This window comes from Pestalotiopsis fici (assembly GCF_000516985.1).
Source record: "Pestalotiopsis fici W106-1 unplaced genomic scaffold PFICI_Scf_8, whole genome shotgun sequence".
In the NCBI taxonomy this organism is placed as follows: domain Eukaryota; kingdom Fungi; phylum Ascomycota; class Sordariomycetes; order Amphisphaeriales; family Sporocadaceae; genus Pestalotiopsis; species Pestalotiopsis fici.
The window spans coordinates 1,739,758-1,754,036 of NW_006917098.1; the positions used below are offsets into that span (position 1 = coordinate 1,739,758).

The 14,279-nt window shown below is 47.9% G+C and overlaps 5 protein-coding genes across 5 annotated transcripts; 2 read left to right on the forward strand and 3 right to left on the reverse strand.

The window, feature by feature from the left end:
* Nucleotides 1-352: 352 nt before the first annotated feature.
* On the forward strand, nucleotides 353-2,539 carry PFICI_11228 (uncharacterized protein; the record flags this gene model as incomplete). Its single annotated transcript, XM_007839809.1, has 9 exons — nucleotides 353-455; nucleotides 517-703; nucleotides 758-938; nucleotides 1,038-1,291; nucleotides 1,352-1,471; nucleotides 1,534-1,659; nucleotides 1,713-2,063; nucleotides 2,098-2,269; nucleotides 2,336-2,539. 9 exons carry the CDS (start codon nucleotides 353-355, stop codon nucleotides 2,537-2,539), a joined length of 1,698 nt encoding a protein of 565 aa, XP_007838000.1.
* Nucleotides 2,540-3,078: 539 nt separating this feature from the next.
* On the forward strand, nucleotides 3,079-4,494 carry PFICI_11229 (uncharacterized protein; the record flags this gene model as incomplete). The annotated part of the gene is made up of 1 exon (XM_007839810.1): nucleotides 3,079-4,494. One exon carries the CDS (start codon nucleotides 3,079-3,081, stop codon nucleotides 4,492-4,494), a length of 1,416 nt encoding a protein of 471 aa, XP_007838001.1.
* A 599-nt stretch (nucleotides 4,495-5,093) lies between these two features.
* On the reverse strand, nucleotides 5,094-5,828 carry PFICI_11230 (uncharacterized protein; the record flags this gene model as incomplete). The annotated part of the gene is made up of 1 exon (XM_007839811.1): nucleotides 5,094-5,828. One exon carries the CDS (start codon nucleotides 5,826-5,828, stop codon nucleotides 5,094-5,096), a length of 735 nt encoding a protein of 244 aa, XP_007838002.1.
* Nucleotides 5,829-6,990: 1,162 nt separating this feature from the next.
* Nucleotides 6,991-8,383, reverse strand: PFICI_11231 (uncharacterized protein; the record flags this gene model as incomplete). Its single annotated transcript, XM_007839812.1, has 2 exons — nucleotides 6,991-7,046; nucleotides 7,255-8,383. 2 exons carry the CDS (start codon nucleotides 8,381-8,383, stop codon nucleotides 6,991-6,993), a joined length of 1,185 nt encoding a protein of 394 aa, XP_007838003.1.
* Nucleotides 8,384-10,034: 1,651 nt separating this feature from the next.
* Nucleotides 10,035-13,460, reverse strand: PFICI_11232 (uncharacterized protein; the record flags this gene model as incomplete). The annotated part of the gene is made up of 5 exons (XM_007839813.1): nucleotides 10,035-10,447; nucleotides 10,621-12,038; nucleotides 12,088-12,166; nucleotides 12,334-13,362; nucleotides 13,421-13,460. 5 exons carry the CDS (start codon nucleotides 13,458-13,460, stop codon nucleotides 10,035-10,037), a joined length of 2,979 nt encoding a protein of 992 aa, XP_007838004.1.
* Between the last annotated feature and the right edge of the window lie 819 nt (nucleotides 13,461-14,279).

Below are 14,279 nucleotides of genomic sequence, written 5' to 3' on the forward strand. Positions count from 1 at the left end.
ACTACTTGCACATGGCCTCGGCCGGATCCATTTCCTGATTGGAGCTACCGGTCTGCTACTCTTGATCGATTGCGCAGGCCTTGCAATCAGAAAATCATCCGAAGGACTCTTTAGTGAAGCAAAGACGTGAACGAAATCATTTCCAAAAACACGCCGGTTCAAGCCCACCGCGAGACTGGAGACATTTCTAGCAAAAGAAATGTTTCATTCTAACATTCCCTTGCTTTCGCCGCTCTTTGCAGCAATCGTCGCGGCTGAATTCCAACTATACCATTACTATGATGCAAACACACTGACGGAAGCATGGAACTTGACGACTTCTTGTATATCCGCACTGTGAGTCACGATGCAGATGGATCATGCCCGCCTGGAAGCTCACTTTGAATTCAGAAACACTACTGTCAAATGCGATGAGCGCGTGTCAACGCTGATCGGTTCTGGTATTGACAATAATTGTGTGTAAATCGCATTCGTTTGTTGTTATTCCAATACATTCTGACGCCTATATTCTCTTAGACTGGTACATGGATAACCTCACAAGATTATGTACTGCGGACTGCCAGGCGTCTTTACACTCGTGGGGCAACAGTGTTGAGTCGGCCTGCTACGGCCAGACCATATGGCAGAGCGGCGCACAAGTGCAAGCCAAGGCATTGACCCATTCTTTTACCCACAATGCAGACATTGCCTGTATGAAGGACAGGTAAATCCCTTTCCCGGGCAAGTTTTCAAGATGAGGTTTTCTTACACGCAACAGCCACTCGAATTGGTGTTTTTTCGAGTCGCAGAGCTGGCAAGGCAGTGACTACATCCGATGGGACCCATTGCTCTGTGCAGATCTGGAAGACCTGCCGCCTCAGTGCAATGACTCAACATTCGACCCCGATGAGATATCGCCTGACATGTCGGCACTGACAAATTTGTATGATTCAAAGCTCGTACGTGGAAACCATATCAATCATCCCACCATTGACGCTGACGAAAAGTTGTGTCGCAACTAGTATTGCAGTGAATGTTTCCTGAAAATCATGAGACAGCGGCTTCTCGATCCATGGCTTTCCCAATCCAACTTTACCGACTACCTTATTGGCGAGTTTGACGATCTGCAGAGAAAGTGTTCGACGACGTTGCCGTACTCCACAAGCTCGTCCACCCTGTATATCGGAAGTGCTACTTCTACTCCAACAACAATCAACTCGACGACCGGCGCGCCAAGTGCAACGCCTACCTGTATTGGTCAGTTAGTTCAGCCTAAAGACGACTTTCTCACGTGTAACGATTTGAGCGACACGTAAGTTGATTATTTTCAATTGTGTATTACTGGACCGTCTTGAGTTGACGATCTGCCTAGCTATGGCGTTTCGACCGGTGATGCGCGAGTAGCGACCGGCGATTTCGTATGCCAATTTACCTCTACCATCTGCCTACCACTTCCTTGTAAGCTCGATACTGTCTGGGACTCTCCGAGCTGGTACGTTTTCTGTTATATTTTTCCTATTATTGCAGCATGATGAATAACGCAACGACCATTAGTTCCGACTTGGCTCGACGATATTCAAACTCGACATACAATGTCACACAGGCGCAGTTCCTTAGCTGGAACTCCAACATTCAGGGTAGCTGTGATGGTGTAGCACTCGGCCAGAGAGTTTGCAAGGGGTTCGTACATTTCATACACTTGATACACGATTGATAGGCTCAAGTGTCTACAGTGCGCCGGGAGGCACATTTCCCCAGCCCAGACCCTCCATCACTGCGCCCGGTGCGACGGGTACAGCTGTCTACTACACTGCGGCAACGGCGGCATATCCGACTCAGATAGGCAGCATCAAGGAATGCGGGAACTACTATCTCGTACAGCCAGGCGACAATTGCCAGACAGTCGCTATCCAATTCGGACTCAACTTTAGTCAACTTCAAGAGTACAACACTTACCTGTACAACAATTGCTCGAACCTGTGGAAAGATTACGATGTCTGCGTCGCTCCCGTCATGCCACAGACAGTTTCCCAGAATGGCACGTGTCCACCTGGCGTCACATGTGTAGGCAGTGCTTTTGGGGAGTAAGAGATCTTCCATCACAAACTGTCCAGATAGGTGCCAATTTGCTGACCAAATGCCAGATGCTGTTCCCCATTTGGCTATTGCGGAAGCAACGCCAGCTATTGCGCTTCATCGGGAGATGGCACGGCGACGACTAATGGTTCGTGCGGACCGGATCACGGGGGCACGACTTGCACAAACCCGTCGTTTGGAGATTGCTGCAGCAGTAAGTTTGAAACCTCATCATCATTGTCAACGGAACCCGCGGCGAAGAATCTAACCAATCTCCTAGTCTACGGCTATTGTGGCACTGGGCCTGACTTCTGTGGTGCTGGCAATTGCTACTCGGGGCACTGCGCCACAGATATTGGCGGCCCTTCGACAAATGGTGAATGTGGCCCTAATTTTGCAGGAAACAAGACCTGCACCGGAACACAGTTTGGAACTTGTTGCTCAAGGTCTGGATACTGTGGTTCTACGAATGATTATTGTTTAGGGACAAATTGCTATAGTGGTGCTTGTACTTAAATGCTGCAATACTGCGCGCCTGGCTAGGATCAGATTGTGGTCAGTCAAGTGTGGTAATACGCTCCTCTTGAGTCTGTTCGCGAATACTCGAGTTCATTTCGTGTGGCTCTTACAATTGCGGCTTCCGGTCAGGAAGTTTGCAAGTTAGTCCGACAGTCCCTGTAGTGTAGCAATCGAGCCCGCACTGAGATCAATGCTATTGGATCAAAGTTTGATACAGTTATAATACATACACATATGTACATTGGTGACGTTGTGGCGTGTATGCAGCATGCAGGGCCCCGTCATGTGCAGCGAATTGCATGCTGTCTATTCACGCTAGGGCCGTGTTCTGGACTCTAAACTCTATATAAATTCCCAGTGGCCCACCCTAAACTTGCACCATGGATTGACGATAGCGCCTCCGAGTCAAATATTCATCTTACGCTGGCAAGTTTTGGGATATATCTGTGCCAATACCTGCAACTGATCAAGCACGCTTTCTCAGCGCAGACAGCAATTCCCGATATGGACTTGACTATTCCAATTGACGTTGATGAATTCATTGTTAGCCCTCAACGACCTGCTCGTACAGATGGTAGCCTGGATGTCGCGCGATGCATCGCCCTGCATAATTATCTCGTCCAGTATGGTTGGCAGTCGGACGGTCGCGCACTCCAAGATCTACAGCCACAGAACTATTTCGAGCATCACGGTGACGAAGCCGACCAAGTCCGAGATCGACTGGACACGTCACTGATCGCCTTCCTTGAAGCAGCCGCGATACCCAGTGAACCGCTGCCATTATACTTTTGGGTGTCGGGTCTGTGCGAGCCATCCGACGTTTTTGTTGCCCAAGAGATGATGCCTGAAGACGAGGAGGACCGGTTTCTCACGCTCTATGCTACCAACGACGGAATGGGTGAACATCCGGCTGGATTGATCTACGACCAGCGTCGCCACCGTGCCGCCATGTCTCTAGGAATAGAAGACTTTGAGTACACGCATCCAGTGGAAGAGCACGAAGAGCTTTGGCACCCGCTAGAAACAGTGCTTAGTCAGTGGATCAGTTTAATACAGCTTGGAAAGATTACTGCCTCACAAGACGAGGCGCCAAACGAAAAGTACGGCCCCTGGATCTGGCAGCCATATAGCATGGCGCAGGTCGATGATGCGGTGGCCTCTTTTCATCGACTGGTGGCGGCCATCGAACAGCGTATGCCAATCGATTCACCGATTGATGCACAAACCTCAAGATTACTTTTCAGCGAGGCCGATCTGGACGCAGCCTTGGTACCAAAGGATTGCTTTGCCCGCCACTTTTTGGCTCGTCTTGCAAGTCCGCGCTTCAGGGCCATCGCACCAGGGCTGATCATACCGCATGATGCAGCAGCCTTTGAAGCTTCACAGAAGTTCACCAAGATGGATGCAACAAGTGAATACGGCCTCGTCGTACCGCCGGTGCTTCTTTTCGCCGCCGCCGATGGCGCGACTGTCAATTTTGATTCTTTGAACCGCTACGTGTCGCTGAATCCATTTTGTAAGGCATTCCGAGATGGAGTGTCCCATGGCGACCACTCGATTCCGGCTGGCTTGTACAGTGAGTCAGTGGAAAGGTTTAAAATAGACAACGCAGAGGAAGGATTCAGGCTTTTGCTCCCATTTTCTCTTCGCGAGCACGGGGAGGAGAGCGGTGCGAGGAAGAGCGATGGCACTCTGATGGAAGAAGGGAGTATTGCTGAGCTATTCCAGCATGGGTATAAGCCATTTGGTGGGGAATGGTGGAGGGCGCAGAGACTGTCACGGCTCTTTGATCTCTGGACGAGTTTGATCAACGACGGCACATGGACTGTTGGTCCAGAGGGAGTTGAGGGAACAATTGATTTGTTCAGAGATGCTGCATATGGAAGCACTAGGAATTACATGATTGCACCGTCTTGGTAGCTTTACAAAATGTCGGCCAACTCGATGTGGTTCCAGCATAACATCATGTCTCGAGGGGCCCCACAATAGTGGCTCGCAGCGTAAAAAGGCTTCCCACCTCTTCATCAATTGAAGTATGAAATAATCAAGTTTTGAGCTAATGATGCTAAAAAGATACAAAACTCCAAAAGGTAGCTGGAGAGTAGAAAAAAATGCCAAAAACATACAACACCAGGTATTCCCCAGCCGTCACCGATCTGAGTACTAATCCGGCCATTACTAGTTTGACTAGGGCAGAGCGGACGGGATGCCGTATATTCTAGTATGTATGGTCGTATGTAACAACTAATCTTGTCAAAACATCTTATATTCAGCAAACAAAAGCCTGCTCTCAATTTTCCCAGCGGGCTTAGAGAGCCTGTGGCCTGCAACGCGATGAAAACATATGAATAAGGCTCGAAATCAGCATCAAAGTGATGTTCTTGTGATATGCCCTTTTTGACGGCACATGCAGCTCAACCATATCGGCATCATGAGCAAAGGCAGCTAGATGTGTACAAGGGAAGATATACACATTCCGTCATCCTGGAAGAGATTCATTGCAAGAAGAAAGCATGCAGTCAAGAGATTCGAAATCGGATAGGTTGATCTGAACGATGGCCAATAAAGATCATTGACTCGCTTCGAGCCCAAGCTTGACGGCGGTTGGGTCGGTATTCTGGAGGAAGCCATACGATTCTCTCGGAATCTTTCGTGATCCAGGTCTGATCCGCATCAAGACCAAGTCCACGAACGGCTAAATTTGGCGTGACTGTCTGTTGAGCAGCTATACCGTAGGTGTGGACTTTTAGAGCCATTGAACGCCAGGGACTCCAGCGCACCTCCCAGTCGTCGTCTGATACTGACACCACAAGCTCGTTTTCAGAGAGAGAGATCTCGTGTACGAGGCCTTTGTCATAGCAAAAAGACTGTAGATGCATGCCCGTCGTTGAGCTCCATAGCTGCACCGTCCTGTCTAATGATGCTGCCGCTATAAGATCATTGCCAGGTGAGAACCTAAGTTTTGTGAGGTAATCGCTATGGCTCAGGGTCTGTCGGGGTAACCACATTGTTGCATCCCAGATCCGGACGGTTCGATCGGCTGATGCTGTAGCCACAAGCTGGCTATCGCATGCGAAGACAATGTCCGTAACAAATTTCCGGTGCCCGTAAATCGTTTGTCGGCATTGACCCGTCGTCGCATCCAAAATACTGATCGTCCCCCCTGCATGATTCAACCGCTCCCGCGCCACAGCCAGAAGCCGTGTGTTGAGCGAGAAAGCAGCGTTATATATGTCGCCCGAGCTGTCTAGCATGTGCTGGCGGGTACCCGTCGCCACATTCCAGTAACTTATGAGTCTATGCATCGATGCAAGGAGCTCACTGTTCGGCGAGAAGTCAAACTGCCCTCTGCCTTCTACCCTTCACTCTATTGCAGAATAACCCAGGCAGCTAGCACCTGTCGAGTGACGTTCTCGGCCTGGAAAAAGCAGCCGGTTTGGTGGGAATCCCATGCATTCTTGCGGCCAAGCTGACAATAAAGGGCTCCAAAATTAGTGTAGATACTTGGGTTTATCCTGACTGTAATTTCTGCATTTAATCCCACTATTATCGCCATTTCAATCTAAACGACTGGCATTAACATTATATATCAATAATCTACGAAATATGTCTTTATTCGTTATCCTCTGATCGTTTTTAACCATTAATTATAACTTTCTCTGTTTTTACCTACTACAACGCATGGCATTCATTGAAGGCAGATTTGTTCCTCGAGAAATTGATAATCACTGCGCAACGCCTCCCAACTTGCATTCACGCTGAGTAAACCTATACGCTCAAATACGTCCCCTATCGGTTCGACAAGAAGAAAGAATGAAACAGGCAGCTTTCTCCCCCCACATACGTTGGATGTCGCTAGCAGTATCACTTTTACATGATTCGACTCCAGGTACTCAGGTAAGCGAGTTAAAATCTTCGGCCCTTTGCATAAGTTAAGCTGTGATGTGGTGCCAGGATATCGCCTAGCCTGCGACCTAGGCTTTCGACCCTTCCTGATGGGTGGCCGGATGATGCGAAATGGCTCTGTTGTGCCATTGGGAGGATGAAATGTGCTGCATAATTTACAATTGGTCGTTGTACCGCGGTTGAATCGCAACAGGAAGCCGTGGGGTTGAAGCACTAAGACTCTGCAGACCAAGACTTCGGGAGCTAGCAAACAATCTTTGCCCACAAGACTATTCAAGCGTACGTCTCCATTACCATGGTTAGATAGCCGCAAATCTATGATGCGGTTGGTCAGCCCTTTGTAGAACGCTACAGAGCGTACCAAAAAGTCGACCTGACCATGCCAACCGCACCACGCCCACGACGGAAATTGATTACGACGCTTTGGACCTTGTGGCTCAGACCGAAAGTTGGAACGATGTGACCACATCAGTCCAGCTATGAATGATTTGTTGATATCGTCTGATTTATCTATCGAAGGAAGGAATGGTATCCCCCATAGTTGGAGAATGGGAACTCTGTCCTGCCTGAAACGTTTCATTATACCGATGAAAGCTCGCAGGGAATCACTTTCATACGACATTTCTCTTGATGTGTACTGGCAGGCTTGCTCATAAAACCTGCCTAGTCCTTGGAACGAACTTCCGTAACTAGACAGGGAGCTGGAAACTTTTCCCAGAAACAACCCACGATTCAAGCCCGCATAGAGTTTTCCTTGTTTGCAATGCAACGAACTCCAGTCGGCCGAGATACTTTCACGGCATTGCATGGAGTGGCATTCGTAGTATGTCTCAAACTCTGTGAAGAACAAAAGCCTTTGTGAAAGCAGAGCCTCTTGATGCGTCCACGCTCGTGTGGCCCACTTAGAGGCCATTATAGAATTGCGTGGATGCTCCATGCAGCTGATCAATTGGGCATCGCTCAGCTGAATTGTTGGCTGCAGTCTGCGTTGCCTCGATCCAACTCCGGGCAATCCGAAATCGCCATCGATGCCAGCAGCAGCTACGATGGTAAGTTCGGCTCCGCTGTAAATCTTGTCCATGCTGTTGACGAAGAATTCCTTTTCAGTATCGTTTTCCTGATCAATACAATGCTTGTCGACCCAAAGATATTGGTAACCTAATTGTAGTACAACCTCTTTCGCATCTCTGATAACAGTCTGATAATCAGAGTTGTATGAGCTTTTCGAGGCCTGATCTCTACACTCGTCTTTTGTTTGCTTCTGAGGTACACCCCAGACGTAGCTCAAAGCTATGTAAGCATGGCCTGGTGGAGCAAGCACAATAGCAAGCTGTGAACCGGGCGACCTGCAATCAATGACCTTGAGGCCAGGTGTCTCGTTCGGTCGGGAGTGACACAAAGTTCGATGTTTCTCTTTGCAAATTTCGATCCAGGTCTGTAGAATACGATAGTTGACTTTTTGATCTATTGGTCTCGGCATAAAAATCTTTTCGTATGTATATTCGGAAGGAATGCAATAAAGCAGACTGACTGGCGGCTTTAATGAATCAAGATTTGTTGACGAAGATGGTACAAGAGCAAGACGTGGTAGGTCTTTTGCCCTTAAAGCAGCAGGAAGTCTTTGAACCACACTGTATCCATGCCCTTGGAATGACGAATAGGCTCGAAGTTCCCAATCTTTACTAAGAGGGCGAGCAGTAGTGTTGAGCATGAGACCAAATAACCAGCATAGCTGACAGTTGTGGAGCTGAGACTCATGATTATCCGTATTGATTTTGGCTACCAAGACGCCATGTTTCCATTTGTCTTTGAGGATCGAACTCTCTAGTTCGAGCACTGTTCTAAAATCGATATGTTGGCATCGAGAGCAAAGGATGGGTGTTTCCTTGTGTTGAAAAGACATTGCGATACTTTTATATCCGCGCTGGGGTACGGTCGGCTCTTAGACATACGATGTATCTGGGTCCATCGATGCCTTATTTTTAACTTTTGCGATAGGGACGGGGCATAAGAGCCATGCGGCTAGGGTAGCTCCTTGTTGTTTAGGCCGGCGGCAGTACTTATTTATTTCTCGAGCCTTTTCAATGCGAAAACTTCCGGACTTCGATACACGGCGAAGAAAATATCGTAAGGCTGGAGGTATTTGGGTGATGATATGGGGGTAGGTCTCGGAATTATATTGAAATAAATAAATCTAACCTGGGCCAATATATGAAGGGGAAGATTTCATCGAAGAAGCATAAAAAGATGTCGAAGTTGATCTCCTTAATCTGTGAAAGGGTGGTGCTAAAGAGCGAACTATATACCCGAGCAGGTGATTTGCGGTGGGTACTAATTACGTTCGTGCAACAATAAAAATACAGGTGGGGGTGTGTGTTACGTTGGTTTTCCACCCTTTCAAAATAACGCATTAGGCATTTTCAAATAGCTGTAACATAGTATTATTTATTGTAAGTAAAGCTGTGTAAGCGAGAGTTTAATAATTGCTTTTATAATATTGTTTTCCCTAGAATTGCAAATTAAACGGGCAAAATATTCGCAAAATACCTCTACGCCCAAGGCATTCCGGAGCCTCGTCAGGCTGTACGCCTTGGTGGCAATGCTGCAGCTGCATGCTGAGACATGCAAGACTGAAAGAGCCTTACAGCGGGACAAAGATGCGCCGAGCTGGAATGTTGGCGAATCAGGTATATCTCCAGGCCTTGCTATGGTAAACCAGGATCCGGCGTTTTTAAACTTAAGTGGGTAGTTTTTGGGAGGGCACATAGGATCAACGATTACTAAGCTGTTACTCTATGCCTTAGCGAGGATTATGTAACGACTATACTACGGGTTTCTAGAATAAACCTGAAGTATAAGGGGTTTTGGGGTTTATGCTAACAGGGTACGATAGCCTAGAAATAAATATTGAGCAATGAGTAACAAAGGTGAGATGATTGAACTAAGTATCACAAGTGTGTCGTCAAAGCGTATTAAGTGCTTCACCTATGGGTAGGATAGATGCTTAGATTGATCACTGAGGTAATGACTGTCTATGTAGGAAATCCTTCTGTAGTATATATCCATTCATTCCCTCACTGATGTTCCTTCTGATCGGCTCATGTCCATGACTGTTCACTGGTAATCAGTGAAAACCACTAATCACTATTGCTATCCCTTGGTCTCCTGCCAGGGCCGGTGTTCTATACTTGGCCACTGTCGTTAGCTAACAGAGGTGGCTAGGACTTTGTTTATTTTTTTTCTTGCGGCCTTCGGTGCTGAGCCCCTTATTCCATTCTTAAGTACCAACACATTTGTTTGTCGTATGCAAGGGTGCATGCTCATAACAGTTAGGCCAAATACCTTGGTGGCTATGCTACACCTGCATTATGAACACAGCCTTATAGCGGGATAAACATGCGTCTGGCAGGCATATTAGTGAATAAAGAAGCAACTCGGAAAATCATGCCTAAATAGCCTTAATTCGCCGTAACCCAGTTTTGCTCGGCGCTAAACCGCCCCCCCCCCCCCCCCCAAAAAAAAAACGAAGGGAGGGGGGGGGGGTGTGTGTTTTATCAAGAGCCTCGAGATGAGTCAGCTGACCCTTGTCGTACTGCAGCGGACATATTGCCATCGAGCGTGTGCATGAACGTCCCAGTCATCACATTCCAGATTTTGACAGTCTTACTGTCTGATACTGATGCTAAATACTGACTGTTGGGCGAGAAAATCACTTTGGCAGCAGGACCACCATAGCCTCCAAGCGTCAACAAGTGGCTACCGGTGGCTGCGATCCATAATCGGATCATGCCTTCATCTGTTGCTGAAGCTAGAAGCTCACCATCTGGCGAAAATGCAAGGTCGCTCACATAATCGTGCTGACCTTCAAGCGTTTGCAAGTATGGATCCCAGCGAGCCTTTACACCCTGGACTTGATTGAGACTGGGCAGGCGTTGGCTCCAATACCTTTGGCGCAGTTCGCTTGCGACTGGAGAGAACAACAATAAAGCTCCATAACTTTGTAACGGCGCGCGTTCAACGATTCATCCAAAGCTTAATATGATCCTATTGGCATCATTCAAGAAATTGACAATCTCTGACGGTGTGTCGGAAAAGCGCTAGGTATAACAGTTAGCTTAGAATATCCTGTGTGTTCCTTACAAACCTTGAATAGCTTGGGCAGCCTCCTAACGGCGCTCGTTCCAATGGAGAGATGTCCAAGAAGCGACAAAACTTCAAGCCAGTGAAGAAAATCTTGAAAAAGGAATGTGTATACATAGTTTTCAGGTGACCGCTCACTGCCTTCTACGTGATATATCCAATAAAGGCAAGCGTATCCGAGATGGGCAGGTATGCGTTGATTCATAATCTTCTCATCGACTGCGCCGGGAGTTGCATCTAATTTCTGTATGTCACAGATATCCTGTTTTAGCTCTGCTGTCATGAGTAGAACACATTTTGCGGCCAGCAAAGCGTGTATATCTGCTGCTTCTACTTGGTCGTTATCGGGCCCAAGATTCTCTTGGTCGAGGAGGAAATCGCTGAATGACTTATGGAGCACACGCATTGGCTTTTGAGAATCAGTAGGGATGTCCAGCACTGCGTGCAACTCCGGAAGCCACCAGTAGACGTCGTCCATATCTAGATCGAGAAGTGCAACGAGTGCCGGAGCCGGGAGTGGTGCAGCGAGAAGAGTAAGAGCGTACAAGAATAGCAGCTGGCGACTAGACTCCCCATTTTTGTTTCCGAAGAACAATTGGCTAAAAATGGGATCGTACATTTGGTGGAGTTGAGACTTGTTTTCCTCACATTGCTTGAACCAAAGCTTCAGCTGTCTCTCGGGGTCTCGAGGGTGCTGCTCATCGTAAACATACCGGCAAAGAGTTGCAGCATAGATGAAGAGTGGTTCGGGCTTCGTAGCCAGCTCTACCAGTGGCTCAAGAGCTTCGACTATTTCTGAAGCCGACCTACTGGCGAGCAACACGCGTAAGAGGTTGCGGTCCGTAGTAATTCCAGGCAATTTCGAAAGTAAGGTCAGAATCTGCGAGGTATGTTCAGGGCGCTCACACTCGTCTAGAGCGTCGATGATAATCACCATGGGCACTTCGCTCGTATTGGCAGGAGGCAATTGTCCTAGAGGAGACCACAGGAGCTTCTCGAATTGTGCGGCAAGACCCTTCTTTTCTACTGCATCTCCGTCAAGATCACCAAGAGATGTTCTAAGACAATTTTTGAAAGAAGGTATAGCATCGGCTAACTGCATGGCAAGAGTCGCAAATAACCGACTGGTGTCGTTACGACCCTTCTCTCCTCTTTTGAAGAAGTAGCCAGCAGCTAGACGCTTGTTCTTGGTAAAGGAATCAGCGACAGTCCGCATGATGGTCGATTTACCGGTCCCTGCCGGGCCGACAAGCCAGAAGATAGACTCGCCAGAGTCTTGGTCGGCCCAAGCAGAGATCGCTTGCCGGATGCGAAGCCGAGTATCGCTCACGCATCTCGGGCTGTCTCCAACGTCTACACTATCGTAGCGTGCTTTGTGAACGGTGTGAAGGTCTAAAGGGCGATTCTCTAGCATTTGACTACTCCTCTATTAATAGACCCTCCGCATAATAATGAAACGTTGCCTACTTGGTGCGCTTGTGCTCTTCGAGATGCTCAGTTGACACATCGAGATGCTTCTTCGAGGCTTGTAGTTGTTCCTTTGCGACTAGAAGCAACGATCGTATGTCAATATCTTGCCTACGCCTTTGACATAAGAAACTATAAGTACACGATGCTCAATGCTATGACTTGGAAGCACAAGCGTGATTCTCTCCCGACTATTGTGACGAATAGCATCTCACCACGAATTGACTAGTCATGAAATTTACTCACTAGGCACCAACTGCGGAATTGGTTTCTCCTGCAAAACTCGATCTGGTCGTACGTACGACAAAAGTTCTTTCGCAAATGCCGCCGCCGCGTATTCTTGCCACATCTTATTCTTGTGTGAGTCGGCATAGTCGCAAATACCACGTATCACAAGAGAAGGGAAGTCTTGCAACCCCGCAGCCTCCATCTCAAAACATAATGCTCCGAGTTCTTTGCTTAACCGGTCGCGTGTTGTACCATGCTTGATGACCTGGTTTCCAGAGGCGATGGTCCCGTAGTAAATAACGGGATCTGTGTCGTCTCTCTCGTCTCGTTGCACAGTCCGAGTACGATCACATTCCTCACACGTCGACCCCGCGTCGATATGATCATACTCTGCCAGATACAGGCAATCATGAATTGCACCCTGGTAGCTGAATTTCTTCTTTGCTTTCTTGGGGACTTTGGTGACAAGGTCATCTAAAAACTGAGGGATTCGACTCTCTTCAATCATATGTTTGGCCTGTAGACGGGCCAGCGCAGTCAGGAGGGTTTGGGGTGGCGCATTGAGAGACCCAGTACGTTGGAACTCCCCGTCCTTTACTATTTTCCCTCGATCATATTGTATGATGCCTCCGTTAGTTCTATCAGGTTGGCTAACCACAATATCGCCAAGTCGTATATCATGTATTCGTGACGGTGCTCCACCTCCAATGCCGACCATGAGATCAAACCGTATCGACTTAAAGGTTCGCAACAAGTCTTTGGCGACCGTGGCAGCGGTCGTTGTTCCATAAGTTCCTGCAGGCAGACATGCGATAACGACGTTATGCCCCTGAATCTGGCCCAAGGTATAACTGTTATGATCGGCTGGATCCTGTTCTGGAATCTCTGGGTGGGTCTGATCGAGCATCAACTCCACGGCGGCCATTTCCAACGGAAGAGCACACACCAAGCCTACCGTATACTCTTCTGGTGCAATTCCAGGTACCTTATCAGGCATGTCAACGGCGCGCTTATGTTTGTGAGGCTGAGATTCCGGGACGCCATCGTCTAAGTACATGTCCAAATTAGTCTGGAACGTTGGAAGCCGCAGAGTTCGAAGACTTACGAGTCTTTGGTCCTTCACTACCCTCGAGTCCGCTGCGCATGATCGATTGTGCGCTTGTCATGTCGTTGCTATCAACTTTTGCATTGGCGTTCGTTTTGGGCATGATTGAGCAGCATCAGGTCATCGCATGAAGCCGACAAGGCGGTGCTTCCGCATTTCAACTGCAGGACTCATGTCTGGCTTTCGGGAGCAAGAAGCGAAGCGGGGTTACATTTGGCGGATTACCGCCCCCCAACAGTCATTCATTGTCGCTTGTCTTACTTCCTTGTCTGCTAAAGTCCCAATGGGCCTTGAGAGCCCGACGCCTGCCGCGTTTTTAAGCAGTGAACACAGTATGCATATAGTTAGTAAGCCCCGCCGGCGCCAAGATTTTAACAATCACGTACAAAATCGACTACTTGAAGTTGAGCAAGGATACGCACGCAACGCTTCTGGCCCAACACGTCATGAAGTTTGGCAATATGTCCATTGCGGCACGACAGGGGTCTGCTGACTTTTTCCGTTACCATAATCGAGACCCTACTTTTTGACGTTGTCTACCGCCCCGTATTTAGGTTCCGTTATAATATACCGTACCGGGGTGGGGTGGATTTGGGAAACAATGATTGTTCAGGTGACAATCATTATTGGGCAAACAAGCAAAGTTTTGGTGGCAGGCACGTGACTTTATTAGGTGGCCTGTAAAAAAAAAAAAAAACTAATCCCACTATACAGAATATTGGGACCTGGTATTATAACCTGTTTTTTTTTTACTAGCAAGAAAAAGAAATACACACTTAATTTAAACTCACGGTTTACGATTACGGGTTTACAGTTTTACGGTTCTACTACGGGGTCACGATTGCATATTTGGAAGTAA